The sequence below is a fragment of the Notolabrus celidotus genome, chromosome 23 (genome assembly GCF_009762535.1).
Source record: "Notolabrus celidotus isolate fNotCel1 chromosome 23, fNotCel1.pri, whole genome shotgun sequence".
NCBI lineage: Eukaryota > Metazoa > Chordata > Actinopteri > Labriformes > Labridae > Notolabrus > Notolabrus celidotus.
This window is the reverse complement of record NC_048294.1, coordinates 7,000,778-7,028,025: the sequence shown is the minus strand read 5'-3', so window position 1 is coordinate 7,028,025 and position 27,248 is coordinate 7,000,778. Positions and strand designations below refer to the sequence as shown.

Below are 27,248 nucleotides of genomic sequence, written 5' to 3'. Positions count from 1 at the left end.
ATTTGCAATAACGACCATGACAATAAATAAAAGACAAAACAAAAAACACAGAGGACATACAGAGAAACCTAGAGACAGAACAATACAATACAAAAATATGACAGCATATTAGCACGAACAAAGATATGTTGTTGCCAAAGCACATAAGATTTACACACACACATACATCACATATATATTTACATATAGTCACTATCTCGTATGACATGAATCTTAAAGTGTAGACTATCTAATACTAGTGGCATCAAAATTACATTTTACAAAAGTTACATCAAATATTGATGCAAAGCCCGTTCTTTCAAATGACTGTGGCACAAAAGTAAAATTACAAATAAAAATGTATTGATATAATAAAATAGATTTTATTGATAAAACACAATAGTTAGAAAGTCTTTAAAAGTACGTACAAAATGTATACAAAAGTATGTATAAAATACACATCTTACAATCAAACTTATTGGCTGTCAAGCTTCATAAATACTGGAAACAAAAAGTTCACATGTAACACAAAGAAACTGCAATCCTTCAACAGTCCTTCAGGGTTAACATGTAAATCACAATGTGATTAAGTTCAGAAATTAACACATTTTATTTGTTTTTAATGGCATAATACCTGAACTTCATATTTACACTGGAATATCTTCCTGCTGCGGCTGTGATAGAAAACAACGACACTACTGCGCTTTTGAAAAGCACATTTCACTTTTAAAAATTCCCAAGCTTTTCAGTTGACAGCTTCCCTTTTACATACCAACAAATACAATTACATCTTTTTTTTTTTAAATTGTCTAGGGAACTGTTTTTATTTTTTATGTATCTGTTGTCTTTATATAATAATACTACATAATAAGTTTGTCATTATAAATATAAATTCATTCATTCTGTCGTTACCCAAAAGTCCACTAACCTTGACATATACGAGTTTCAATACACACACTTACACCTGTCTTGTAAAATGATATATATATATATATATATACACTTACAAACACACACATTTATACATGTACAGTACATGTGTGTGTGCATACAGATCATGTGTGTGTGCATACAGATATGTACCTTTATGTACACACACATACAGTACATACAGACATATACACACTTACACATATATATATATTTAGTATACATATATACATACTTATATACAGTGTATATATATATATATATACATACACATACATATATACACACACATACCTACATACATACTGTATATATACATATATTTTTAAATTCAGATATTGGAATTATTGCGATGAAGAAAATCAATCAATGGAAAACCCTGTTGGAAACTCAAAAAGGCATTTCAAAAGTCAAAGTATACTATACTACTAAATTTACCTCGTACCTCACCAGATTCATGAGCACCGGATTTTACAGTACATCAGTGCATCACCCCAAAGACAACACAAACACTGCAGGGAACCTCCATTGTTGTTTTTCGTGTTGCGTTGTCATTCAGTCATCTTGAAACATTCATGTCCTGCCTAGCTTACTGTAAAGACGCAGGAGATACTGGGTTACTTTCAAAAACATCAAATTAAAAGATGCTTTTCAACCAGAAGTTGTAAGAACCTTTAGTTACTTGAACTACTCTTCCTGGATCAAAATTGTCCCAGTGGCCTATTGTTGACTGTGTTTCCACTTAGGCCTAAAGTCCAGTGGAGATTATGCAATTCAAGCCAGTGATGTATGGAGGGGAAAAAAGTAATTGCACTTACACTACCACACCAGTAGAGGGCAGTAAAACAAAGACGAAGGTTATTCAACAAAGATGGCAAGGAAAGAATCCATAGAAGGAGACAGACAGACTGGCATCATCATCATCAACAACACTACAGTTAGCCTGTTAGTGTGGAGGAGATTCCTCTTGTGCTGTTTTTGGATTTCACTGAAGTCAACACTTGGAAGGAGACTAGCATGAGTAGCAAAGCTGTTTTAACACGGCTTTAAAATTGTGTTAAGTCAAGCGATACACTCGACTTCAAGAAATTGTACTTATCTTAGGATTTTTTGACATTTAAGAAAAAAACTAAACTAGGATTCATTCCCTGCAACTCATTCTGTTTCAAAATCTGTCGTAAACTCCACAAACACTGACATGTTCAACTGAAGGCCCCCAGTTTATGGGGTAACTCACAATACCATAACACCGGGAGCACACGCATTTGTGATGGCCTCAGAAAAGACAACTGTGTCACACGGCTATAACACCAAGTGAATCACAGTTGTGTGTGACATTATTATGGACTACAGGTGAAATAAATACACTGTGGTTACTCTACCAATCAGAAACGTTCAGCACTGTAGGTCCCGCCCCCCCCAAAAGTTCCAGGACCTTTGAAAAGTACTAGCCCACATCAGGGGCTTTTCAGAGGGAGATTAACTATCCCAGAACTAAATTTAGACCCTGGTACCTGTGGTTTAGAAGCACATAGTTCCTCAAAAAGTTCCTAGTTCCTGGGGAAACTTCCTGCAGTCGAAAAGCACCTTTTATTAACAATAACAATAAAATAATAAAAAAAGACATTAAAGTAGAAACAGGCTTACCTTTTGGATTATGCTGGGTTATTTCCTTTACAGAATTTTCCTGCAAAATGAAGATGAGTTAAATACATTTCTTAATCTTGACTATTTTATTTAGAACAAGATTAAACAGAACGAATTACACACCTTTGACAAAGTTCCATGCATCATGGATTTTTCCTGCAATTGAAATAAATATATCAACCACTTTGGAACTACAGCTTAGCCACGAGCAGACATTTTCCCCTTTCATTTCTATATATTTTTAAGGCATAATAAGAGTAAGTATAGTAGATCAAAGAAAACAAGAGATGTCTAGCAGGAACCCCTTTTTAAACTCAGAGACACGTTGACGACCTTTTGGGGGCAGGATGCAAAAAAATGTGCACTAGCTCGCCTAGTTTGGTCTCTTTTATTTTTTGGATCCCAACATTTTTGATTCTTTCTTATCCTAGGTCAGTCATAGCACCCTGAAGTCACACTTTTAGAATATACACCTTATTTTTCCTATCTAGCCCATTACTTCAAACAAGAGTCCAAATTGCATTAAGCTCCACCCCCAAAAAAATCCACATGGACTGTGATTATAAGATGTTTGTGAAACTGTTGACAAGAAACCTCCACCTAGAATCAGGGAATGAAATTGATAAAAGCACTTTAGTATGGTACCCTTATTGATTGATCTTTTTGTTCATTTATTTGTTTGTTTTAAATTAGTTGAATTGGTATCGCAACATTACTAAACTGATATTTTTCACCTGTCTCGAGGTTTGTTTGTTTTTTTTGGATTGGTTGATTTTAGACACAGTGCTTCTTTAAAGGGTAACTAAAGGTGCATTTCGACCAAGAGTTCCAGGGTCTTTTAGCCCCCAGAACTACTTCCCCCGGAACTAAAAGGCCCCCATTGTTGTCTGCGTTTCGACTGCAGGCTGAAGTCCCGGGTAGATTGTGCAAATCAGGCCAGTGTCGTATGGAGAAAAAAATGTATATTAAATAATATTTTTAAATCTTAATAAAAAACTAAACTAGTATGCATTCCCAGAAACTCCCTCTGAGTTTCAACAACTGTGTAAACTCAACAAACACTGTTACGTTCAACTGAAAGTCCCAGGACCTTTGAAAAGTACTACCCCCCAAGCAGGGGCTTTTCAGGGGGGAGATTATCTACCCCTGAACTAAATTTAGACCCTGGTTCCTGCGGTCGAAATGCACGTAGTTCGGTGGTAAAATCCCTAGTTCTGGGGTAAAGTTCCTGCGGTGGAAAAACGTCTTAAACCACCGAGTTTCGGCTGAAGAGCATCTATCCCAGGAATATCAAAAAATGCCATTGGAACGTCAATGGAATTTGGTGAGGTAGGTTATATAGCGTACGATGACAGACCCAAGTACCAAATGATGTCACCGTGAACTCAGCCAGCCATTAGAAAAACTCCATTAACAGCACTACTAAATCCCTATATAAATATGTTCTCAGATAAAAAAAAAAGTGGTTTTGGGTTTAGTTATACTTTAAGCACACTCAACTGGGATTTTCAAACAATAATTTTCTCTTGCTGATATGTACTCTTACCTCTGCTAAAGTATATGATTAATAATAGAACAGTCCCCAAGAAAAATCCACCAACAAAAGAAAAAGCATGACTTGGTCTCCTTTGTGGTTCGGGTGGACTGATGCCTGAAACAAAAGAAAAGAAAAAACATTTCAGGAGGAATGCTGAAATTGAGTTTTATAGCACCATAGTAGCATGAAGGTTGTTCTGTACCATGTTTTGTCACCTGTAACCTTACCATTACAATGTAAAAAGACATTACTTGAGCTGGATCCCTTCTCCCTGCTGGAGGTGCAGGTGACATTAGCAAAGTCAGATGAGGGGTTTAGAAACACTAGAAGAACCGCAGAGTTGTCATCAGCATCAGTTTTGTAGAACACACTGGAGGGTGGAACCTTCCAGGAGTATTTGACGCCCTCGTCTGATGAAGAACAGTTCAGAAAAAACAAACAGCCGTCCTTTCCCTCTGCACTGATGGTTGTGTTTATGGTCGGTTGCTGAGGTCGTCCTACGGGAGTTAAAATAAAAACTGTTCACTAGATTTAAGGGAGTACATTTTAGTCAAATTCAAAACCTGACTTCTCAACACACATCCAATTTGTATTCACAGTTTCTTCATTCAGGGAAACGACAGAGTTTAGGAAGTTTGTCTGTTTGCAGCAAAAGAGTGATATAAATGCGGGAAACAAAATGCCGATTTGATTTGATTTTGTCGAATTTGAAGCACTGTTTTTCATATCAAGCTAAGACTTCACCACATTATGCTACAATATCTGACGATTTTCTCCCATCAATGCTCCCTCAAATTTGAATTTCACCTTCTAACATTTCTTTGATGACTTGTATCTTTGTCAGTCTTACTTTTCACTGTGAGATGAATTCTGCTGGAGTTGCCAATTCCAGCATTGTTGGTGAATTCTACAGTAAACACCATGTCATCCTCCATGGTCAATCGATGGATTGTCAAGTCACCTAAAGAATAAAGTTATGAATCATTAAATACTTCAAAATTAAACAGTCACCTCTTTACACTGACAGGGAAAAGATTTGTCTCTTACCTGTGGTGATGTTAAGACCGAGTCTTTTTTTATATCGATCCACCCGATTGATGTTTATACCCCCTGGGCGATAGGTGGCAATCCATGTGGTGTTTTTGAATATTGACCACTCGATTATGGTGAGTTTCCATGCTGGATCGGCTCCCAAGTGCAAAGTGACGCTCCCTCCGAGGTACCCGACAGCTTCCCTGAGAGATTCAACCGCTCTCCCTCCATAGAAAGCTATAAAAAACAGATCCAGCATTATCACACACATAATCTCTCAGGCTAAATTAAGAAAAGCAGCACTTCACTAAAGGCATTTTCGGTGACTTTAAATCACAGGAGGCCAAGACAAAAAAAAACACTCACTTGGAGTTTCAGTTCTTACTGGTTGGATATCTTTATACACATTTGAAAGTGCTCAATTGGAGGTATTTTTAAAAACACAAGAAAATCAGTTTGAGTAATTTTAGTTTACTTCGACATAAGAGCGAAATTCATTCATTATTCCTTGTACGAAAACGCTGATTTTAAAGCTTTCAGTTAAAAAAACTAGAAAAGTAAAAGTGAAAAACGCGTCTTTCCTACCTAAACTGACTTAGAACTATTCTATTTAAAGAAGGGAGGGGTTTAGATGGGACACTTAACTTTACTCTTTCATTATTAGTACAAATATTTTTTTTAGGGTTTGGTCCAAAAAAAAAACAAGTAAAAGTTTTCTAAGTAAAATTTTCTTCAGCTAAACCAAGAAAACACTGAAATGATTGTTTTTGGAGCCAAGGAAGAAAGGTTAAAGGTTACTGCTCAGCTCCAATCTGCACAGATGAAATGTTCAAACCAAGCCAGAAACCTTGGTGTAGTCTTAGACTCAGACCTTAAAGGTGACATATTATGCTATTTTTCATCAAAATATATTGGTCTAAGAGATCCCCAAAACATGTCTAAAGTTTATTTCTCAAAAAAACACTTTGAAATCAGATTTTGGTCTGCCTGTAAACCCCTCTTTTTCAGACCTGCTCAGAACAGGCTGTTTTCTGTGTCTGTGCCTTTAAATGAGAATGAGCTCTCTGACCACGCCCCCTCAGGAAGTGGATGTGGCCTCGGCTCTCCAGCACGTTGATCTAATGTTTACATGTTGGCTGAATATACACGGCTGCTCACAGACCCGCGTTACTTCAACCCTCTGAATCTGATCCAGAATCTGATCCTGACGGAGAGGCGCCTGCAGCAGGACCTTTCTGAACGATTGGTCACTGATTTTGTGTTTCTTGTTGTTTTATTTGTCAGTATGTCAACGTGTGTCTTGGTACACAGCTACGAACATGTAGCTATTTGGCTATGCTAACTAGCGCTAGCACTTTTACATGAAAAATAAAAATCATCCACTAGATCTTCAAATCTGCAGACGTGGGGAGTAAAACTGACCTTTGTGTTTATTAAGACAGCCTACAACTAGCATGCCTCCCTCCTAAGCTCCTTGTTAGCACACACGTGTGCAGGTAATAAAAAACGGAGGAGGAGTTGAGTTGTATTTTATACAGTCTATGGGCTGAACAAGCTCCGAGCTCTGACTTCCGTAACAGACCGGATGTCGTTGTGACGTATGATATGTCACCTTTAATTTCAGCCGCCACATTAAGACAATTACAAAGTCAGCCTACTATCACCTTAAGATATATATCAAGGATTAAAGGACTTATGTCTCAGCAGGATGTAGAAAAACCCGTCCATGCATTTATCTTTAACACACTAGATTACTGTAACGGGGTCTTTACAGGACTCCCTAAAAAGTCCATCAGACGACTGCAGCTCATACAGAATGCTGCTGCTCGAGTCCTAACAAGGACCAAAAAAGTAGACCACATCACTCCAGTTCTTAGATCTCTACACTGGCTTACTGTCTGTCAGAAAATAGACTTCCTGCTGATGTAAAGCACACTGAGCTGCCCTCGTGTATGAAATGTGCTATACAAATAAACCCTCCAACACCCATTCAATACGTTCATTTGAATATCTCAACAAAACATGACCACAATCCTCCAAGTGTCCTAGAAATATCTCAACAACTGTACAATTGTTGAGATATTTCAGTACATTGATCTACCAAATCAATATTGCCATATCCACAGCCATACTACTTGCATGGTAAAAATATAAGTGTACAGTTCAGAGGAGAGACTGAAACATACGAGGTCAAAATGTACATGCTGACGGTATACTTCTCATATTTCAGGCCACTGTCATACTTGTGAAGTTTCAAACTGTCACATCACGTAGACTAACTACATATACATCCTGCCTTCTGTTACACAATGTGACACTTGATAAAATATACTAACCTGTTTTTCATATTTAACACGAGAACACATTATTTTAGTATTGTTTGATTATTGTTTAAAGAAATATGTCTTTTTTGCCCTTTTTAAAAATGTCTACACCATTGTGTCAGGGCGATAGTATTTCTATATCAAGAATCAGGAAGTAACGAACTCTGCGTGGTGGAGTTTTTAGTTATTTATCTATTCTGCCCAAGTTTTTCAAAATGAGGCATATTAGGTTTTACTCAATAATAATTTCATCAAATTAAACAAGACATACCTTGAAGGAGAAGAAGAAGCAGGACTTGAAGTTTCATCGTATCTCAGTTCACAGACACACAGACACACAGGCACACAGGCACACACACTTATCACACTTGTCTGTCCTTTTCCTGTTAGTCATGGCGACGTACAAGCACATGACAGACAGACAACCCAAAATTTCCAAATAAGAAAAAGCCCATTTAGAGAAATTGGGTTAAAAACACACATATAGTTATATTAGATGATTAATCGCGTATTGTCTTCCAGAAATAGAAAAAGAAAAAGATGTAGCCTTAAAAATGTGTAAAAATAAATAAATAAATCCCCTTACATTCATTTTGATTAAAGGTTTTAAAAAAATCCCCTCATATTAATTTTTATTAAAGGTTTTAAAAAATCCCAATAAATGTTATTTTTGGACTTCCCCCGTATTATTGTAAATTCTTCCAAGCAGGACTAAACAGACAGAACAAGTCACCTGCCTGAAGTTTAGGTGCATTTTGTATTGTCCATAATTTGTTGAATTTTTCAAGTAAATTTTTTTTTTGTTATATCTGTAGGTTCCGGTTTAGAGTATACTTTTTTTGTATGCAACTTAAACGGAAATATCACAACTCACGCCAGCTTCACTCAGACTCCCCCTTTCATTTCCCCATTCTTCCCACGCAGTAAGTAAACTCGAGGCATCTTGTGATTCACACGAGGCAAACATACGTCTGAAGAGATCATTTAATCAAAAACCAAAACATTAAATCAGCTGAATCCTAGAAACAAAAACAAAAGAAAAACACAGTGTAACAATACATTTTCAGGGAGAAGTGTTAGGAGCTTAGTTTTCAGTATAACAAAGTCATACATCAAAAAGAGAAAAACTGCATCAAAATGTACAAGTTGTGAGAAGGAGCTAGTCTCAGTCTTCAGGGGGGAAAGAAACAGATGTGCCCACATATAAATCAACAGCTGGCTACCTGTTGGCCCCAGATATAAGTGGCAGCTGTAGTATTTAGTCCATAGACTGTCTAAAACATGGACGTTATCTCTGTGACGTCACCCATTGGTTTCTGAAGACTATCAATGGTGGTCGCTATATTGAAAAAGCTGACACAACCGATCTTTCGGTCGACCTAGCAAGAGGCAAAGAGACAGTTAAGGCGGGTCCTTAGCCTCTCCGCTAGCAGTTACAGTGTGCAAGCATCTCAGTCAAGTCAGCCATAAACGCAATTATGCAAAACTTGTATGTTTAATATCTTCAAAAACACAAGTTACGAAAAAAATGTATCCTTCGAACACTGTATGTGGAAAAAGACAGAATACGTTTTGGTCTTTTAATGTTTGCTGTAAGGATCGGCTTTTTGAATGGGTGTGTATGTGGCTTCTGGTGCTTTTGGAGCCACCCCCAAGTGGACACTCGGGAAACTGCAGCTTTTAGCACTCCTGCGTCGTCTGCATACTTCAAAGACTAGAGGTTGCTACTTGATTTCTCTGAACACTAAGGCTGTTAACCTAAAAGTGGAATTTCGACTGTGTTGGTCTGAAGACAGCTCCTCGTTTTTAAATGATTAATTTCTAGAAATCAAATCTAAAGCTTGATCCGTAAGGCAACTGGACTGGTAGAAACTTGCCTTATAGATCAAGCTTTGGATTACCATGACCTGGATGACTGAGAACCTTCACAGACATACTTCTAGAAGTTAAGTCAACTCGTTCAGCATAGATTTGAACAGCTGTTCAGTGTGCTGCAGGTGGCGGAACATTCTGTGTCGCGTCCACAAATAGTGCAATGGGACATGTGAAATGGGCTTTCTGACGGCAAAGAAAAATGTATAAATGGAGCGTACAATTACATCAACATTAGCGTTTGGGTTAGACTTAATAACATTGCAGAGTTGACCCTGTCTGCTGGGGTTGATTGCCTAGCTTCCATGCTGGTTGTCCGGCATCTCAAACAACCCCCCCTTCAAAAGCAAAACTAACCCTCCAACTGTAGGGGAGAACGGGGTTGGTTGTCACACGGGTTGGTTGGCACACTCCTTATATCTCGCCACCAGAGGGCGCTGTCTCTCAAATTGGGGTATGGACATTTCCAGAATTAGGATCAGAGCTCACCTACATAGTCTTCTCTGGAGTAAGACAGCTGAACTTGAGGTGAGAGGACTTTTTGTGTTTTTCATGTCAAATTGTAAATATTCAGCTCCTCAGTATTTTTCTTCTGGGCTTTTAAACGATGGGTTTATAACAAAACAAGTGTTACCCTTACAAAGTGTGAGGGGAAAGCTATAGCTTAGAGTTTTATTAGCTAGCTAACCACTTGTTAGATGGTAGTTAGCCTTGATGCTAGCAAAAAATTCCAGTTGGGGTTGGTCGTCACATTCTCTTTGGGGTTGGTTGTCACATGTAACAACCAAGCATGCCGGATACGGCCCTGGTGGTGAGGCTTTCAGCAGTGTGACTGCCCCCTGGTGGCTGGCTGCAGTATAGGTCAAAAAATCCGTCTCCCCCATTCATTTGAATGGGGGAGCAGTCAAACTTTAAAAAATAAATACAGGTCGTACGAATGTTTCTCACATCCGTATGCTGTGGTGATATGTAGTTAGTATTTGACTGTTTTGTGTCCAAGGCCTCTTTTTTCTAATAAGTTCATTTTTCGTTAGTTATTAGAGTTTAAAAAACGGGGTTTTACTTCCGGGTTTCCTTTGATTCACAGCCGCCGTAGAACGAAACTTCAAAGGGCACACAGCGTCTTGTGACGTTACGCTGTAGGGCGGAGCTTATTACAAAGGCTTCACAGGCTCTGGCTGCACAATGGCTGCGCCCAGGAGAGGGATTTTTTCTGGCTTCAGAACTGTACAACGGGAAGAGGTGGAGCAACGCTGTCCATTTTTATTTACAGTCTATGTTGGTCTAACAACCAACCCCTATGTTGGCAAAATCATGCATGGTGAAATTAGTTGGAGTGCACAGACCCTACATTTGCCATCACTGTAACTCAGACAGTGACTGCATGTAGCCTAGTTGAGTCGGCCATTATCGTGAGGCCTATTTGTTTTGTTCTTTATGTTGTTATATAGGCCGGCCTAAAGATGTGTTTCCTGTTCATGGTCCTTGCTCATTTTATGTTAAAATGCATTAAGTTATGTAGGCCTATCACTTGTCAGTGCAATTAAACTTTCAAATTTAGTTCTGCCTTCTTGCCTTTTTTAAAAAGATTTTCCCCATTAATATACCATTGTGACAACCAACCCCATAGTGTGACAACCAACCCCCGAGTGTGTGACAACCAACCTCATAATGTGTGACAACCAACCCCATAGTGTGTGATAACCAACCCCATAGTGTGTGACAACCAACCTCATAATGTGTGACAACCAACCCCATAGTGTGTGACAACCAACCCCATAGTGTGTGACAACCAACCCCCTCGTGTGTGACAACCAACCCCATAGTGTGTGACAACCAACCTCATGTGTAACAACCAACCTAATAGTGTGTAACAACCATTCCCGTGATGGGGTTGGTTGTCACAATGTGTCAGAGTGTCTTTGATAGTTAATTGCCTCTTTGTTACAATGAGTTGGAAAATGAGAGGGATACACATTTCAAGCCAACACCTTAAGCTTCAATTTAATGTAGGAATGACTATTGAAAGATGTTAAAACAGTAAAAAGTGTGACAACCAACCCCGTTCTCCCCTACTTGACTATGTTGTGTCGGAGCTTCTAAAGTTGAAGTTGAACCTCATATTCAGAGGTAAAGACCATTGCTGTCAGTGTCTAAAGGTATATTCGCTCTCAGTTCAGAAGTGTCAGCCACTCCTGTCCCTGTAACTAAAAAAAAGAAAAGTGATTCAACAAAACCTGAGTCAAAAATTATACAAACAACTTCTTAATGAAATGCTTGGTGCATTAGATCCATCCAGTGTGTCATCATACTCTTATTTCAAAGTAAATGTCCAGTTTTCAGTTCAGTAGAGTTAAAGAAGTAGTTGTTCTCCTTTTCGTTTCTACCTGTGTCAAAAAGGTCACTGAAGTCCGGAGGGGCTTTTTGTGTACTCTTCAGATTCTGCTATTTCGTTGCCTGGGAGGACCAAACTTATGTACAAAGAAGTAGTTCAAGTAAATGAGAAAAGAGAAGTAAGATAAGCTCTGGCTGTCTCACAAGTGGTTAACACTACAGCCTTCATGCACACCCACTCAGGCTTTGACATTTACATCTGACACACGTACCTGGGTATGTTCTCTTGATAAAACTTTGAATGAAAAGCTTGGAATAGCTTAGAATAATTGATTGGAGTTGTGTTAATAGTGTTATAAACAGCAGAACTGGAAAGAGGAACTACTTCAGGAGGAAAACATGTGTTGCTTTGCCTTTTCATTCCCACAGTCATGGTCATTTAGCAATGTCAAGAAATCAGCAAATACAAACTACGTAAAGAACTGTGTATCAGCAGACTATAAAAAGACACTATCTTTGACTCATCGTCCTCCCATTCCTTAGTCAATCAACTACTTCTGCCTACACAGATGTCTCCGACTGCAGCTTCATGACAAACTTGTGGCTTTTGGGGTCAATGAACTCCTCGCCCAGATGTAGGTAGGGTAAAGGCGTCACTGTGACCACCAGCGAGAAGTCGAAGCGTCTGAGGGAAAACACTTGGCCCTGGCGGAGGGAAGCAGTCACAGGCTCCTCGCTCACTAGTGTCCACTGGCGTCCTCTGCTGGTGTCGAGGTATTGGAGGGTGGGACCTGGGGCGATGTAAAGCTCCAGAAATGCCTGACAAGACAACAAAGGGGGAAATGTTTCTTAATGACTTTATAAAAATAGTAACAGGATGACAGTAAACGTTTCATGTGATTGAGGAGGCATCTATTGAAATTGCTCACACTGTTATCGTTTTAAGATTCTTGGAATGTGTTGGTTGTTGCTGTAACCACAAACATGAAAAGGAACGACTCACTCTGTCTGTTCTGTAGCTGAGCTGGTTTACAAGGTGATGCAATAATTGAACTCCTTTGAAAACAAAAAGTGTTGTAATATTTTGGGTGAAGAAATGAATGGTGGAAGTCAACAGATAGTCAGCTTAATAACAGACTTAAAATGTGATGAAAATTACTTTCTTTTTTGGGGAGCTAGTGGCCTAGCAGTCTAAGCACCCCACGTATGGGGGCTGTGGTCCTTGTCACAGGTGTCGCCGGCTCAACTCCCGGCTGGTTGACCATCTGCTGTGTGTCCTCCCCCACTCTCTACTCCTCACATTTCCTATCTCTCTTCAGCTGTCCTATCAATAAAGGCGAAAAAGCCAAAAAATATAACTTTAAAAAGACTCTTTTTCTTCACAGTGTAAAGTTAGGGTAAAGGCAACATGCCAGCTTAAAATATAATTGGATGGTTGGGAATAAAGGCAAAAAAAGGGAGAAATAAAGAAAAGTATCTTTATATGCAGATGACACACACCTGTTTAAACACCTTAAAGCTGGGGTTGGTAGTCAGATTTAGATGCACTTTTTGTTATACTGGTTAAAATGATCTTTATGTTCTAAAGGCAATCAATACATAATGTGTTCTTAAAAAAAAGATGAAAAAATCGCCATCTACAGCCGGAGTAAACCTTGGAAAACACCAACCAATCCCTGCCATCAAGATCCAATTTATTCAGTCTGGCTTTTATGTAGGTTTTAACATTTTTATTACTTACCTTTTACTATAATATTGATTTAAATGTTGCTTTATTATTTTAGTAATTTAAACTGTTATCTTATTCTATTTTTATTTATTAATTCATTCATTTATTTAATTTTTTATTTATCTACTCAGTTTTATTGATATTTTTAGCCTCAGTTGTATTTTTCAACGCTTATCCTTACTCTTTAAAAAACTATTTTAACTATTTGCATTCTTAATTTTGATGCTTTAACTTATTTTAATTACACATTTTATTTTTGGTGTGCATTGGTCTCTATTTTATTTTATGTTATTCTTATTTTTAATTTGTATTATTATTATCTACCCCTAATATGTCTTGCCATTGTTTTATTTCTGCTTCTCTCTTGTTTTTCAATTGCTGTAAAGCACTTTGGGTTGCATTTGATTTGTATGAAAGGTGCTATATAAATAAAGCCTGATTGATTGATTGAATTTATGAAACCCATCAAATCCCATCCTAACACCAGTATGGCTGTAGATGCCACAGTATCCTGTTTTCTAGCAAATATTTCAGAAACCAGGGTAAGGGCTTATCCTGATTTCTGAAATTGGGAAATTATGTTCACCTGCACAAACACAAAAACTGGATACCTAACAAGAACAGATCAAAACTGGGATACTTAAGTCTCCAGAAATAAGCTCACTGACTTAAAAATGATTCAGTTTCTTCCATTGAACAGTTTGAGCTGCGTCCACAGTAATAGACAGTTTGACAATATGCAGATGACACACCTTATTTTTGAGAGGCTGATTTATTAAGAGCAGGAAATATCGTGAGGCTAATAGAAACTTAACTGAAAGCAACCTTTAAACAATGATAGTTAACAATGTACAAGTAATACAATATGAATGTAACCGCCTTACCTTGGGGGTCATGCTGTGCGAGATGCAGAACTGCAGGTGGTTGATGATGCTCTCCATGCTGTGGTAGGACTGCTGCCTGGTGGCACGGAGGTACTTCTGCATGGCCCGGGCCATGGGAGCAAAGATGGCCTGGGCGGCCTCTCTTGGGTCCATCAGCTCCCGCGGGTGCTTCGGGGAAGACACGATGGCCTCTTCCTCCTGATGACGCTTGATGTGAGTGAAGGCTTCCTCCACTGCCACCACCAGTCTGGGAGGAGAAATCGGAGAATTAGTGAAACGGTAACTTAAATTCAGATGTCCTGAAATCCTGTCAGGATCTTTGTAGGAGGATGTTTCTGTGCCGGTTCGTTCTTACCTGGCCTTGCGTTTACGAATCCTCCGCTCCATCTCTGCCTCTTCGTAGTAGTACTCGTTGTGGGTGTTGTCCCGTCTTCGAGCGGCGGCTGCGACCATGGTCCTAGACTGACCTGTAGAATTATTGGTGTTGTTTTCTGTGGACAGAGACGCTGGAGTTAAAGATAGTTTGTTCAAATGCTGGTGGAAATCCTGAGAACAAGTGCCACAAGTAGTCCTAAGGTTTTCAGTCATCTACACAGCTGTTAAAGTGAGATATGTGGATGAATATCCTGCAAAAGATCCTTAACCAAAGGAACCCTCAAGGAAATGTTGGCTTCATACCTCCATTTATTCAAATTTAGATGTACACATGTTAGGAATTACTGAGATGCAGAGCTGGGTGAATGGATGACAGGGAAAAATGCAAACATGATCATTTTACCTTCCCCCAGATTGTAGATTTTGAAAGCAGACATCTTCTTGGAGAGAATGGACTTGGGCAGATTGAGCAGGGCGGGGTTATAGACAGGGAAGTCACTGTAGTACTGGTCCAGAACCCAAACTGCTGCCCGTTGAATACTGGGTTTCACAAGACAGGGGGGAGAAACACACAGTTCTTCCTTTAAATGGCATATTTCCAAACATCTGCTGAACAGTTGCTATCAGTAAGTATCACATTTGAGTATCTGACAGATTTGTTAGTACTTCGGATGTGAGCTGGAGGAAGTGGTGAACCGCCACAGGTTCCAAGTGAGCTACGAAGAAACTGACATAATGCATCAAGCTAGTTTACCGCTGCCTTTAGACAAACAGGAATGTGGTCAGAATATGTCAGCAAGAGCAGAGAGGATCTGCAGCTGCTAAACTGCACAAGCTCAGTTCAATGATAAAGAGACATCTTACACTGTAGCTCTGTGTTTACAAGTACCCATTTCCACAGAGGCAGTTTCAGGGCCGGTTTGGAGCCGGTGTTCGATTGAGAATCCGTTTTTTGTGTTTCAACTAGGAGAAAACAAGTTGTAGAGCACCACCAAATCTTTGCTAATCTAGAACCGCGAACTGCTTATGTCAGGGGTGAGGGGCGGGGTTGCCGTGACCATTTTCTTCCAGCGAAAAAATAACAAAGACGAAGCTAATGGATTCCAAGGCTAAGCAGTGGAGCACCAGACAGGAACTAGAACCAGGTTTGCATTGGTTTAAAAGGGGTAATGGATGCTTTCATGGACAGTATGAGTCGATGGTCAACAACATTTCATCTGTCTGTGTAGGAAACAGATGATACGTCAGATAAGGTGGAATAATCCACTTTAGCCAACGCCAACATTAAGCAACATACTGTGGTGTTGAAAATGAAGCTAATGTCAAAGTGCAAAAAAACTGCAGTTCCTTGAGTGTCCACATGAGGCTGGCCCTAAAAGTCAAATAATCCCCACTAACACGCATGTTGAAAAGCTCTGTTTTAGAGCAGAATTAAACATGCTTACAGTCTAGTTCAAGAAATATTTTTTGGTATATACCTCATTTCTTACCTCACCCGTGTACAACATAGGGAGGGTGGGTTTGTTTAAAACACATCCATTAATAAAACATAAAGGCTGAAAGTTCAATAAAAAAATGCATAAATACAGGTATGGTTGATTTGACTGCTGCTTTACCAAGAAGCTACAAGCTGCCAGCTCCTTCACCTCTGTGTCTCTTTGTAGACTGACCAAAAGTGAGGTTGAGTCAGCATTTTCAATATGCTGTCCATCATCAATGGTTTCCAAAACATCTCCTTCATATGCTTTCCAAAGTTTAATAAATAAATAAATAAATAAATAAATAAATGAATAAATAGTTATATTTGTTGCTGCACTCCCAGATAAGTCTCTCTGAAATGTGTCAAAGTTTCTTTTTAGGTACAAAGCTAATAAACAGATTAACTGGACAGCAAACATCACCTCATCAAAGGAGGGATTGATCAATATTTTAAAAAGGAAACAACATTTGCAGCGCAGATTTAGCCTCATACTTAAGTTGTGCAGGTGGCCCGGGTTAGATTTCAGCCGTTTTGTGCTCTATCCCCTGTCCTCTCCTCTCTAAATAAATGTCTAAAAGCCCCAAAAATATAACAAAAAATAAATTAAAAAAGAAGGATACAACATTTTAAGTGCAAAGAATCCAAAATTAAAAATCTGAAATCACAAAAGGGAAAGAAAAAAATGGAAAATCAAATTTGAGAAATGTTTCTGCCACTTCACGCACTAACCTGAGACATCCCACGTTGTAAAATTGACTCGTTCCATCAGTTGTCCTCACCACCTTCAGACAGAACGCAGGCTGCAGATGTCGGACCTCCAGCAGCACCAGGGCCAGGTACTGAATGAACAGCAGTGCGTCCACGAGGGATGCCGCGTATCCCACAATCCCCCTGTAGTCCGTCTCCCTGGAGTCCAGCACCCGCACCCCGTAGAAGAGCCAATAAGACGCCACGAAGAGGAAGACCAATGCCAGCAGCAGGCAGCGGAAGATAAAGAAGCGTGGCAGAGTGGCTCTGGGCGGGCGGAGAAACAGTGCCCAGGTGGAGATGAGGAGGATGAGGAGCTTAAAGGCCAGAGAGATGTAAAGGCCCTCACATGGTGTGCCGCAGGGTTCAAGTGAGTCCCGCCACAGGAGCTGAGGGATAGCCAGGAAGGCCAGAGGAGTGAGCAGAGCAAAGAGCCCCAAGACGGCGCCCAACACTGGGCCGAGGTAACGCCGGCAGTCCAACGGCAGAGAGTCCTCAAGATCCTTGGAGATCCGTGTCAGGTCTTCGTTTGAGACGCTGTCCACGGAGGTGCCAGTGACCACAGTGGTGGTCTCGCCCCAGTTGTCATCCTGAAGAGAGAGAAGAGCAGTTAGAGGAGTGTAGGTGGAAGAAGACTAGGTTTAAGTTTTAAGAGATGATTCGCTCTAACCCTGTCGTCTCCTCTGGTGGATTCGGCGTCCAGCAGCGGCTCTCCAGGAGTCTGGATCGACACAGATTTTTCTCCACGTAAGGCGATGTCACGGCTCTTTGAGCGAAGCCTGTCCCTCCTCTCCCTGCAGAAAAAGAAATGTCAAGTCAGGAATGGTGGGTTCATTGACCATCCTGTTTGTGGTTGTGAGAGTTTATGGTTTCAAATTGTTCTCCTCTCTTCCCTCATTGGAGTGAGGATGTCAGAGGAGGCTTACCCTCAAGACCAAATAGGCTCCTCGTCATGGCTCTCAATCAATCAATCAATCTTTATTTATATAGCGCTAAACCTGCCAAATGCTATCCCAAGACTCTTTAGAAACAGGGCAGGTCTAGACCGTACTCTATGTTATATTATTAACAAAGACCCAACATCAAGACAGGATAAATTCCAGTCCCATCTTACAGACAGGACTCAGTCTGATCAGTCTGCAGCATTTAGCAAGTAACCGTGGCAAGGACAAACTTCCTTTAACAGGAAGAAACCTTGAGCAGAACTAGACTCATGTTAGACACACATCTGCTGAGACCTTCCTTGTGGTCTTTTTTTTTTCTTTTTCGTCTTCATTGTTAAGACAGCTGAAGTGAGACAGGAAACGTGGGGAGTGGAGAGTGGGGGAAGACATGCAGCAAATGGTCGACCGGCCGGGAGTCGAAACTGGCAACCTCTGTGACGAGAAGAGCCTCGACACTCTGGGCGCTTAGACTGCTAGGCCACCAGCGCCCCCTTTGTTCTCTTTTTAGTATCTCTCAGCAGACTCCTCTCTGTCTTTTCACTTGTATCTCTCCTCTCTTCTTTTATTATAAGGGGGGAGTAGGGTAAGACCGAGCATACTGCTGAACCTTTCACGGACGAGTCCTAGTCCAAACAGCCTTCTCACCCTGCCTCTCTCTCTCTCTACAGACTCCTCTCTCTCTTCTTCTGCATGTTGTTGTGTGGGTTTGGTGGGAGGTGAGAGCTGGTCAGTGAAGGGAGGGGCCCACTTTATAACCCCAGTGATGCAGTGCCTCTTACTGCCCATCTATCTTCATACTCAGGACAGTCAGGGCCATGTGGTCGGTTACATAACTTATCAGTAGAGAATATAAGGACATAATGACATGATGGGTGTCTACACTGAGACGTCCTCCTTTTTGTTTGAGCACAAGAACCTTGTGTTTATTCGTAAAGCATTGTGTAACAGGAGTTTGAAAAGTGCTGTTTATTATTAATTGTATCATTATATTATCATTCATCACAGTCCTGGCAGGTAAACTTGAATTCTCTCGTCATGGAGGAATAAAACAAATATTGAAAATGTGTTTGCTTTGTACATGTGTACTGTTTTATTGTTTCATTCTTATAACATGATTCACTCCTTTCAATATTAACCACTAGAGGGCGCCAGAAAACAAAACCTCTCACATTATAAAGCTCCTGTGAGGAGTTTTTCAACCAATCAAACTTTATTTATACAGCACCAAATCACAACATACGTTATCTCTAGACTCAAACAGAGCAGGTTAAGTCCCGCACTCTATGTTCTATTATTAACAAAGACCCAACATCAAGACAGGATAAGATCCAGTCCCCTCTTACAGACAGGACTCAGTCTGATCTCATCTTAATCCACCATGAGCAGAGCACTTTGCAGCATTTAGCAATTTACAGTGGCAAGGATAAACTTCCTTTAAAAGGCAGAAACCTCCAGCAGGACCAGACAGACATCTGCTGAGACTGTGATGGAGCGTTTGACTAGTTATGAAACAGACGTGATGCATCTTCATGACCTACAAAGGCAAACAAGACCACTGACAAATGGAGTGTTTAATCACTGTAAACATTGTGAGTGGTGTGTTGTCAACTCCTCAGTGAGGAAAGTAGCTATTGGCAGTCCTAAAAGTTGCAAAGTGATGTCATTATCTAATTTGCATAATTGAAATTCTAATTGACGCTGTAGGAGAGACGAGTGACCTCCAGGGAGAGACAAAAAGAGAGTAAAAAACACCCTGAACATGTTTATAACTACACTTAGGAGCCTACAACGAATCAAAGTAAAACAAAATATTTCAACATTTTTATTGTATACAATCTACATTAAATCTGCTGTTGGTAGTCGTGATATAAACATCAGTTCTGAGAGAGATTTCAAATGTTAACACTGCCCCTCCCCTCTCTGCTGGCTTCCCAGCCAATCAGGGCGACGTAGTGGGGCTGCCACTCGACCAATCAGAACAGAGGGTTGGGGAGTAGCTCTGATTGGTCCGTGATAGCGGGAACGAGAAGGAATAATACCATTGCTTGATACAAAAGCATTGGAAAACACAGAGGATTCACTATAATCTCAAATTACTCCACTTACAGATGAGTACCGATGGGTATTATGACCTTTTCTCTAAACCCAGTAGAAAAAAAGACCATTTCTACCAACAGCAGCTTTAATAATCTAAATGGACCAAAAAGAGACAGTAGGCGGGATCAGCCAGTGGTGTCTTCATACATGCGTGATACATTTGCAGTCTGAGTGCTGAGGGGTGAACGCCGCCTGCTCTGAATGCAGCTAGGAGGGACTCACAGCAGCATCCACTGCTCACTGAGAAGATTAGGAACGATACATGCATTCACAGCAGTCTCAAAAAGTCTCCATTAACACCAGAAAAAGTCGCTAGATTTGTTGCTAGTCGCTTTTTTGAAAAAGAGTCGCTAGAGGGGTCTGAAAACTCGCTAAATATAGCGACAAAGTCTCTAAGTTGGCGACACTGTGTCAGACAAGCTAATGAAACAGCTTCGAGTGATACAGTTCAGTTAAAAGACAGCGGTATGGGATATGTTGTCAAAAAACAAAACTTGCTCATGCACAGGACAAAATCGGCAAAGGTGGAAGAAGTTCTGCTTTGTCCACAAGGGGGCGCCAAAGTCAACACAAACAGGAGTTTCTTTGTGGTGTCTTTTTCATATTTATTAATTTACAAAACATTCTAATTCATAATCCTTAAATCATTCCTCAGTTGAACTATCATTAGTAGAAGCTCTTTTTGTAACTTACAATCATAAATGGTCCTACCTGTGTTTACGGGAGCTTCGGGAGTGGGACGACTTGTAAGAGTAGCCCGAATACGTCGACTCGTTGTCCATGTCTGAGGCTGGCGGTGGGCGGGGTTTCCTGGACCCTGCTGCCCCCAAGCCGCCTCCTTTCTCCCAGACCACGCCCAGCTGGCTCTTACGATCGCTGAAGGACTTGGAGGAGAGGGACAGAGGGAGGCGCAGCAAGTCCACTTTACTCCTGATGGAATCTATCTTGGAGGCCTGGGGAAAAAAAGAGAGGAGGAGAAAGAAGAAGATAAATGGCAAGGAATAGAGAGTTTGGAAAAAGGCAAAGTAAGCGTGAGAGAGAAGAGAGGAAGATCATTTGTCATATCAGACAGAAGTGAAAGCAGCGCGGAAACAAACCAAGAAGCAGCGGCAAGAAGAGAGACTGTATTGTTACACTGCTGGCACTCAGAGGTGTGTGAAAGCGTCTGTGTGTGTGCTTTCAGTCACAGAGGACGTAGCTGGGCCCATTCTTCTGCTTTGAGGGAGTTTTTATGAGCCAACTCAAGTGATTTGGATCTGAGCGTGCTCTAAACCAATAAAGGGCAATTACGCCAAGTTCTATTCTGGGCTGCAAGTCCCCGGTGTGCACGGCATGCAGGGCTGAAGGAAGAACATCAGAGCAGCTTGAATTGTTCCAGTTTCATACATGAATGGTTCAAGCGAAGCTAAAATTTGTCCGACCTCAGAATGCATCGCTTTAACTAATAAAGAAAGTTTGAGTTGTTTCGTCTCTCCGTGGTTTGTTTTGGCTGCGTGTTTGATACATACTTGCCTAGACGCCACATTCCCTAACTGTCCCCTGCGGTCTCCAGGGGCAACAGAGCTCAAACTACTACAATGGAGATGAATGGGAAGCTAGGGGTGGGAAAAGACGGGAGGGGGGCTGTTGTCAAAGCAACCAGACCATCCAACTATACACCCCCCACCACACCTCAGAAGAAGGAATCAGACACTAATCATTCACCAGGCTTCGACTCTGACAGACGAAAATAATGCTCATTGTTTTCTAAAAGTGTAGCGCAGGGGTGACAAACAGGCGGTCCCTGGGCCAAAACCGGCCCGCCAGAGGTTCCAATCCGACCAATGTAACGACTTTGTAAACTAAAAAAAATTACAGAGAAGACATTAACTTAAACTTTCCAATGAAAGTAACTACTATTTCAAATTTTCGCCTCTGGGGGGGGTCGCATTAAATCACCAGAAAGGCACTTTTTTTTCTGGGACTTTTTTTCTCAAAGTTAGAAAATAGATTACTTGCTGTTTGCATAATCCGGTTGAGATTCATACTCATAAGATGAGAGCACTATTAGATGATCCACTAACTACTAACACTAGCACTACACCCCTGCATACAATACTGTCCACTAAGCAAACTGTTCCTGCTGGAGCTGAGGGGTCCAGAATAATCAACTTTACCTTCTTCATTATTATATTCTATCTGTTCTTTTGCAGTACACATTTCACTGTGTGTCAGGTGAATAGGTAACATGTGTGTTTGGTGTGTTTGCAGCAGGTTTCAGGGCTTAAAGAGTAAAATATTCTACCCACTATGAGACTCATCATGGCAAAAAATACAGCAGCTGTTTTTGTAGAAAGATAGTTCATTAAATGTGAACCTTTACAGAATGTACTTGTACTTTTTTTTGCACTAAAACAAAGTGAAAATTTAGAGTTGTTGTTAATTATAGGTTATTATGTTAAGATTTTACTGGTCCGGCCCACTTCAGATCAACTTGGGCTGTATGTGGCCCCTGAACTGAAATGAGTTTGACACCCCCGGTATAGCTTATTAGCATTTATTAGAGCATATTAGCATTGAGTTGTATTCTGAAAGTTGAATATATGAATCACGAGCTTTTAAAAAACAGATTTTCCCCCAAAAAACCTGTTACAGTTTTTGAAGCAGTCTGAGTTAAAAATCCTGGTTTATCTGATGTTACCCTTTGCCTGAGACAGGACAGCACATGGTCTTGCTAGCTTAATTGACAATTGAATTATCTTTAAAAACAAAAAGACCAGTAAAAACTAAATGTAGCAGTGAAAGGTTAAAATTGGGGATGCACCTAAAATTCGGCCACCGAAAATGGCTCAAAAGTGCATTTTTCGGTTTCCAGCCTTAGTTTCCTCATTTTCGGTTTTCGGCCAAGAATTTTCATTTTGGTGCATCCCTAGTTAAAATATGTCTCCCTGATACCTTGAGGAAGCTAGTTTGTGCAAGCTAAGCTATTGCTAAGTTTAGCTCAGTAGCTCACCAACACCCTTCGTCTGGTTAGAAGATAAAATAAAAAAAAGAAGAGGGTGACATGATTTAAAACATTAAGATGGTTTGTAGATGTCTTAGAATTCTGTTTACAGCTTGTGAGTGTCTTCTGAGGAATAAAATTAATTGAAAAGGCACTTAGAGGCCTTCGTTGAGGCGCTAAATCCAAAAATAACTCATATTCAGAGCTCTGTTTTGAAAAACCTGAGTCGTGTACAAACCTAAATTTGTTTTCCATTTCCAGTTTGTTTTTTCCACTCAACAACACTCAAAAAGGTACTTTCTAAATTGTCAAAAGAACAAACAGACTCTTAATGTAATAACAAATCTCCTCATGCTGTCAATTTGTACCATAACCTCCTGTGTCCATCTCCCACAGTTCACAGAAATGGCTTTCATGTGATGCACACATGATGGGCTCCTCAGCTGGGACATCTGCTGAGCGGAAACAAGAGTGGGCGGACAATCTACAATAACTCACAGAGAGTATCACCTAGATCTAAGATGGTGATTTAAGACATGCTTATGAGGTCTTTTTGCAAAATCTGCATCATCAAACTCTGTCCAGTTTTCCTTAAAGCCCCATGGGAGTGTCTGAATCCAGGTTCCTCTGTGGTCTAATGTGGGTTAACTGAGCTTTTCCACCTCATTTAGTTCAATAAAGCTTCTCCTTATCTACCTTAACATATCTACAGCATCATGCTGAAGGGATGCTGCTCTGCTTGCAGGCCCTGGAAGCCTTAAAGGAAGTAGAGTAGAAATAAAAGCAGCCTCTGATGAGGTGGTTTGTTTTCCGGAAAGAACATGCACCCAACCATGAAGAGGGAGGCATAACAACATCTCCTGTGGTGACAATAAAACATTTAAAACTTTCACATTACATTTTCAACACGGGGAGAAAAAACAGAGCCTTCATCTCCTTGTTGTGTCCTCCCTGCATGCTGCTTCTGTCATGCAGGGTGGAGATTTGAAGAGTCATTCACAGGCTCAAGTTGAGTGTTAGCTGTGTGTTTATTTCAGCGTGTGTTTATTATTAAGTAGTGATGTGGCGCCATTATGGATTTTGGGCCCCATGCATGAAAACACCCTCTATTGGGCCCCACACTAACACAAATGTTCTCATATTCTCAGGGCCCCTCTGTCAGTCATGGGCCCTGAGATCCGTCCTCCCCCTGCAGAGATCCATGCAACATGCAAATCATGAAAGTGAAGTTCCTGCTTTAAACATGACAGATTTTAAACTTCCAACAGGTTTGGAGCCATGTTATCATGGTTAGAACATAAACAGAGTCAGCTCTGTGTCCCTCATGCTCTGTCTGAGACAGTCAATCCCATCGATCGCAAACACGAGCCTCTCCCACTGTAATCAATCACCCACTGATCGAAAAACACTGGGCTGTGAAATGTTCCACGTGCAGTGTGGAAACAACACATACTATCACTACACTACTTACATGTGCATTAAGTTTCTTCTACCCATCTTCTTGGTTCTGTTCTGTACATTGTTTTATACTAGGTTACAAGTCTGTGCACATTTTTCAACGCATCACTGGTTTTGTAAATATTTGTAAATGTACTTATATAGTTGTGTGTATACGTGACTTCTTTAATTTGAATTGCTAATAACTTTTTAATAATTGCTATTTTATATGCTCTTGTTTACTTTATACTGTTTTGCACTATCTACTTTGCTGCTGTAACACTTTACATTTGCCCGTTGTGGGACGAATAAAGGACAATCTTATCTTACAAAACAGACTTTCCCCAAATAAAAACAATACTAGCATGAGTGTGTGTGTGCTGATGCTGTGTGATGACACTATTTCCTTTTGTTTTTAGAGAGTTTCCATCATCACATGCGTCACTCCGCCTCACTTCTTTTGGAACATGTAATGGCTGAAAACACCAAAAGTGTAGAATCTGTCTTTTTGATTGATTGATATTAGGTGTATTTTGGTCTGCATCAACAACCAACACTTTCCTCCACAATGATGAAATTGATGGACATTCATATATATATATATTCTTGTTGAAATTCTTGTACTGTACACCTTCTTGTTTGCTGCTGTAACTCCATGAATTTCCCCATTGTGGGACGAATAAAGGAGTATCTTATCTTAACACAGGAGCCATGTAAAAATCAGAAATAAAAGCAAAAAAATAAAACAATCACTGAGGGATTCATCAACCAAGAAAATATATATAGACATATACATACACACATATCAATATGTACAAGCATACGTACCCATACACATGCATACATACACAAGTACATTCATTCATACATATAAACATGCATACACATGAAGCCAAGGCTTATCCTGCCTACCCTTTAACATAACTTATAACGTCTAGGCAACATTGTGCAAGTAATTATGTTATTTTATAACAAAGTAATCTTCAAACCTTTCATTCAGAAACAAACTTACAACCAAAAACAAAAAACATTTCAATCTCAACAAGCGGCAATTCAGAAATCTTAGAGAAGTCTAATTTAAATTAAAGGTTTATACTTCATCCATATATTTATATATCCCAAACTATGGAACGACCTACCAGCTGAAATAAGGCGTGCTACTTCGGTTCTTAATTTTAAATCACTTCTTAAAACTTTCTTTTCAAAAAGGCCTTCATAACTTTGTAACATGTTATTATGTATGTGTGTATGTATGTATGTATGTATGTATGTGTGTATGTGTGTATATATGTATATGTATTTGCATGTGTGTACATATGTATATGTGTATGAAAAAGGGATTATAATTATTATTATTATTGTTTACTTTCTGTGAAGCACTTTGTAACTCTGTTTAGAAAAGTGCTATATAAATAAAGTTTATTATTATTATTATATTATTACATATTCATTATCTGTTTGTTTTTAAGCATTTTTTTTTAAATGCACAAAGGGAGTTACACATTTTTAATTCCTCATCACAACTGTTCCAAAAGTGTACCCCTCTAACCGATACACACCTCTGTTTTAGATTTGTCCTTGTCTTTGTTTTTCTTTTTAAAATTCCTGTTCCTCTTAAGTCATACCCGCTTTTTTATTTTCATTTCAAACAAGCACAGTTCTGGAGAAATTGTGGCTCCTGGGGGCCTCCAGGCCTCAGGGTGGCAGTGGGCCAGCGAGGCGTGGCTGCTGCTGCTCCTGCTGCCTCAACACTGAACTCCTGAAAGCACCCGACCCGAGCACAGGCATGCCTTCAGGATCCCTTAAAAACACACACCAACACACTCAGCGTGCGTAAAAGTCAAAGTTAGCCGGGTAATGTAGGAGTTAGGAGGCAGCAGCAGCAGTCTAGTTTGAGAGAAACGCAGAGTCAGAGCTGGAGACAAAGCAGAACACACCCAGGATGGAGTGATGCTGCTGAGAGCAACAGCCACCGCAAACTCAACTCACATGCGTGAGAGTCTGGGTGATTCGTTTCAGTTCGCCACGGTGCGTAAAAGCGAGAACTGGATCAAGTCTGTGGTTTTGAAGCTTTCACCAAAAGGACTAACCCGGTGTGAGAGTTCACATTGATGGTGAAAATCATCCTTCGTGAATCAGTGATCGATACTGTTTATCTGCCAGCTCATCAGTCCTCCTGACAAGCTGCTAAAGCGCGCACGAACAGAGCGATTCCACGGAATACATTTGGATAAAGTGGCAGAAAATGTTTGTTTGTGCATTAAACCCACACATGAAGTGTTCTTGTGAGTCAGATTATTAGTTATCTGCATGATTCCTGCAGGAAAGTCTTACCTTTCTTCCACAGAGGAGGAAGCAGCAGCAGCACAAAGAGCCGAGCGATTCACACAAAAGTGCTCCAAATTCACTTTCTCCAGACCCCCATCCGTCTGCAGAGTCCACGCTCACTCGGAAACCACAGAAACACTCGGTTCTTCCGTGGGTAAAGTTTGCTGTATTTGATCCTGTCGGGTAAAAGTTTCATTTCAAATCGAAGCACCGAAGCCGCACAAAAGACAGCGAGTCCCCCGCTCTGCATCCCGGGTCTGAGTCTGCTGGAGCCCCGCTGAGCTGAGCGGAGAGTCTGAGAGGATCCAGGACCCGAGTCTGTCTGTCTGCAGCAAGAGGGAGAGTTTACACACCACTTCCGGGGAGGATTTTCAGAATAAGAGAGGCTTTTTATGTTTAATAAACATGAAGAAAGAGAAAAGGCATACATCAATCACCACAAAGGATTAATCATCCCCCAAAGTAAATCTATCACTTTATGAAATTTCAAAAATATCATATAATGAAGTTTTTCCAACGTTAAGGTGTCATTTCTTCTCACAAAATTACATAAATGAAAATAAACCTGGTACAAAATACTGTATGATTA

The 27,248-nt window shown here is 40.2% G+C and overlaps 2 protein-coding genes across 3 annotated transcripts; both read right to left on the bottom strand.

Moving 5' to 3' along the window:
• Positions 1 to 1,180: 1,180 nt before the first annotated feature.
• On the bottom strand, positions 1,181 to 7,847 carry si:cabz01074946.1. 2 transcript variants are annotated; one of them, XM_034676721.1, is made up of 8 exons: positions 7,721 to 7,847; positions 5,141 to 5,362; positions 4,944 to 5,054; positions 4,321 to 4,590; positions 4,103 to 4,207; positions 2,680 to 2,712; positions 2,557 to 2,596; positions 1,181 to 1,501 (listed from the first exon to the last, which is right to left on the bottom strand). In XM_034676721.1, the coding sequence occupies exons 1-7, from the start codon at positions 7,755 to 7,757 to the stop codon at positions 2,565 to 2,567; spliced, it is 810 nt and encodes a 269-aa protein (XP_034532612.1). In that variant the 5' UTR covers positions 7,758 to 7,847; the 3' UTR covers positions 1,181 to 1,501; positions 2,557 to 2,564. The 2 variants fall into 2 exon arrangements, with proteins under 2 accessions (XP_034532612.1, XP_034532613.1); XM_034676722.1 differs by lacking the exon at positions 2,680 to 2,712.
• Positions 7,848 to 11,298: 3,451 nt separating this feature from the next.
• LOC117807093 (vang-like protein 2) lies at positions 11,299 to 27,028 on the bottom strand. Its single transcript, XM_034676149.1, has 8 exons — positions 26,666 to 27,028; positions 20,623 to 20,864; positions 17,541 to 17,664; positions 16,853 to 17,460; positions 15,047 to 15,183; positions 14,624 to 14,759; positions 14,269 to 14,515; positions 11,299 to 12,474 (listed from the first exon to the last, which is right to left on the bottom strand). The coding sequence occupies exons 2-8, from the start codon at positions 20,691 to 20,693 to the stop codon at positions 12,217 to 12,219; spliced, it is 1,581 nt and encodes a 526-aa protein (XP_034532040.1). The 5' UTR covers positions 20,694 to 20,864; positions 26,666 to 27,028; the 3' UTR covers positions 11,299 to 12,216.
• Between the last annotated feature and the right edge of the window lie 220 nt (positions 27,029 to 27,248).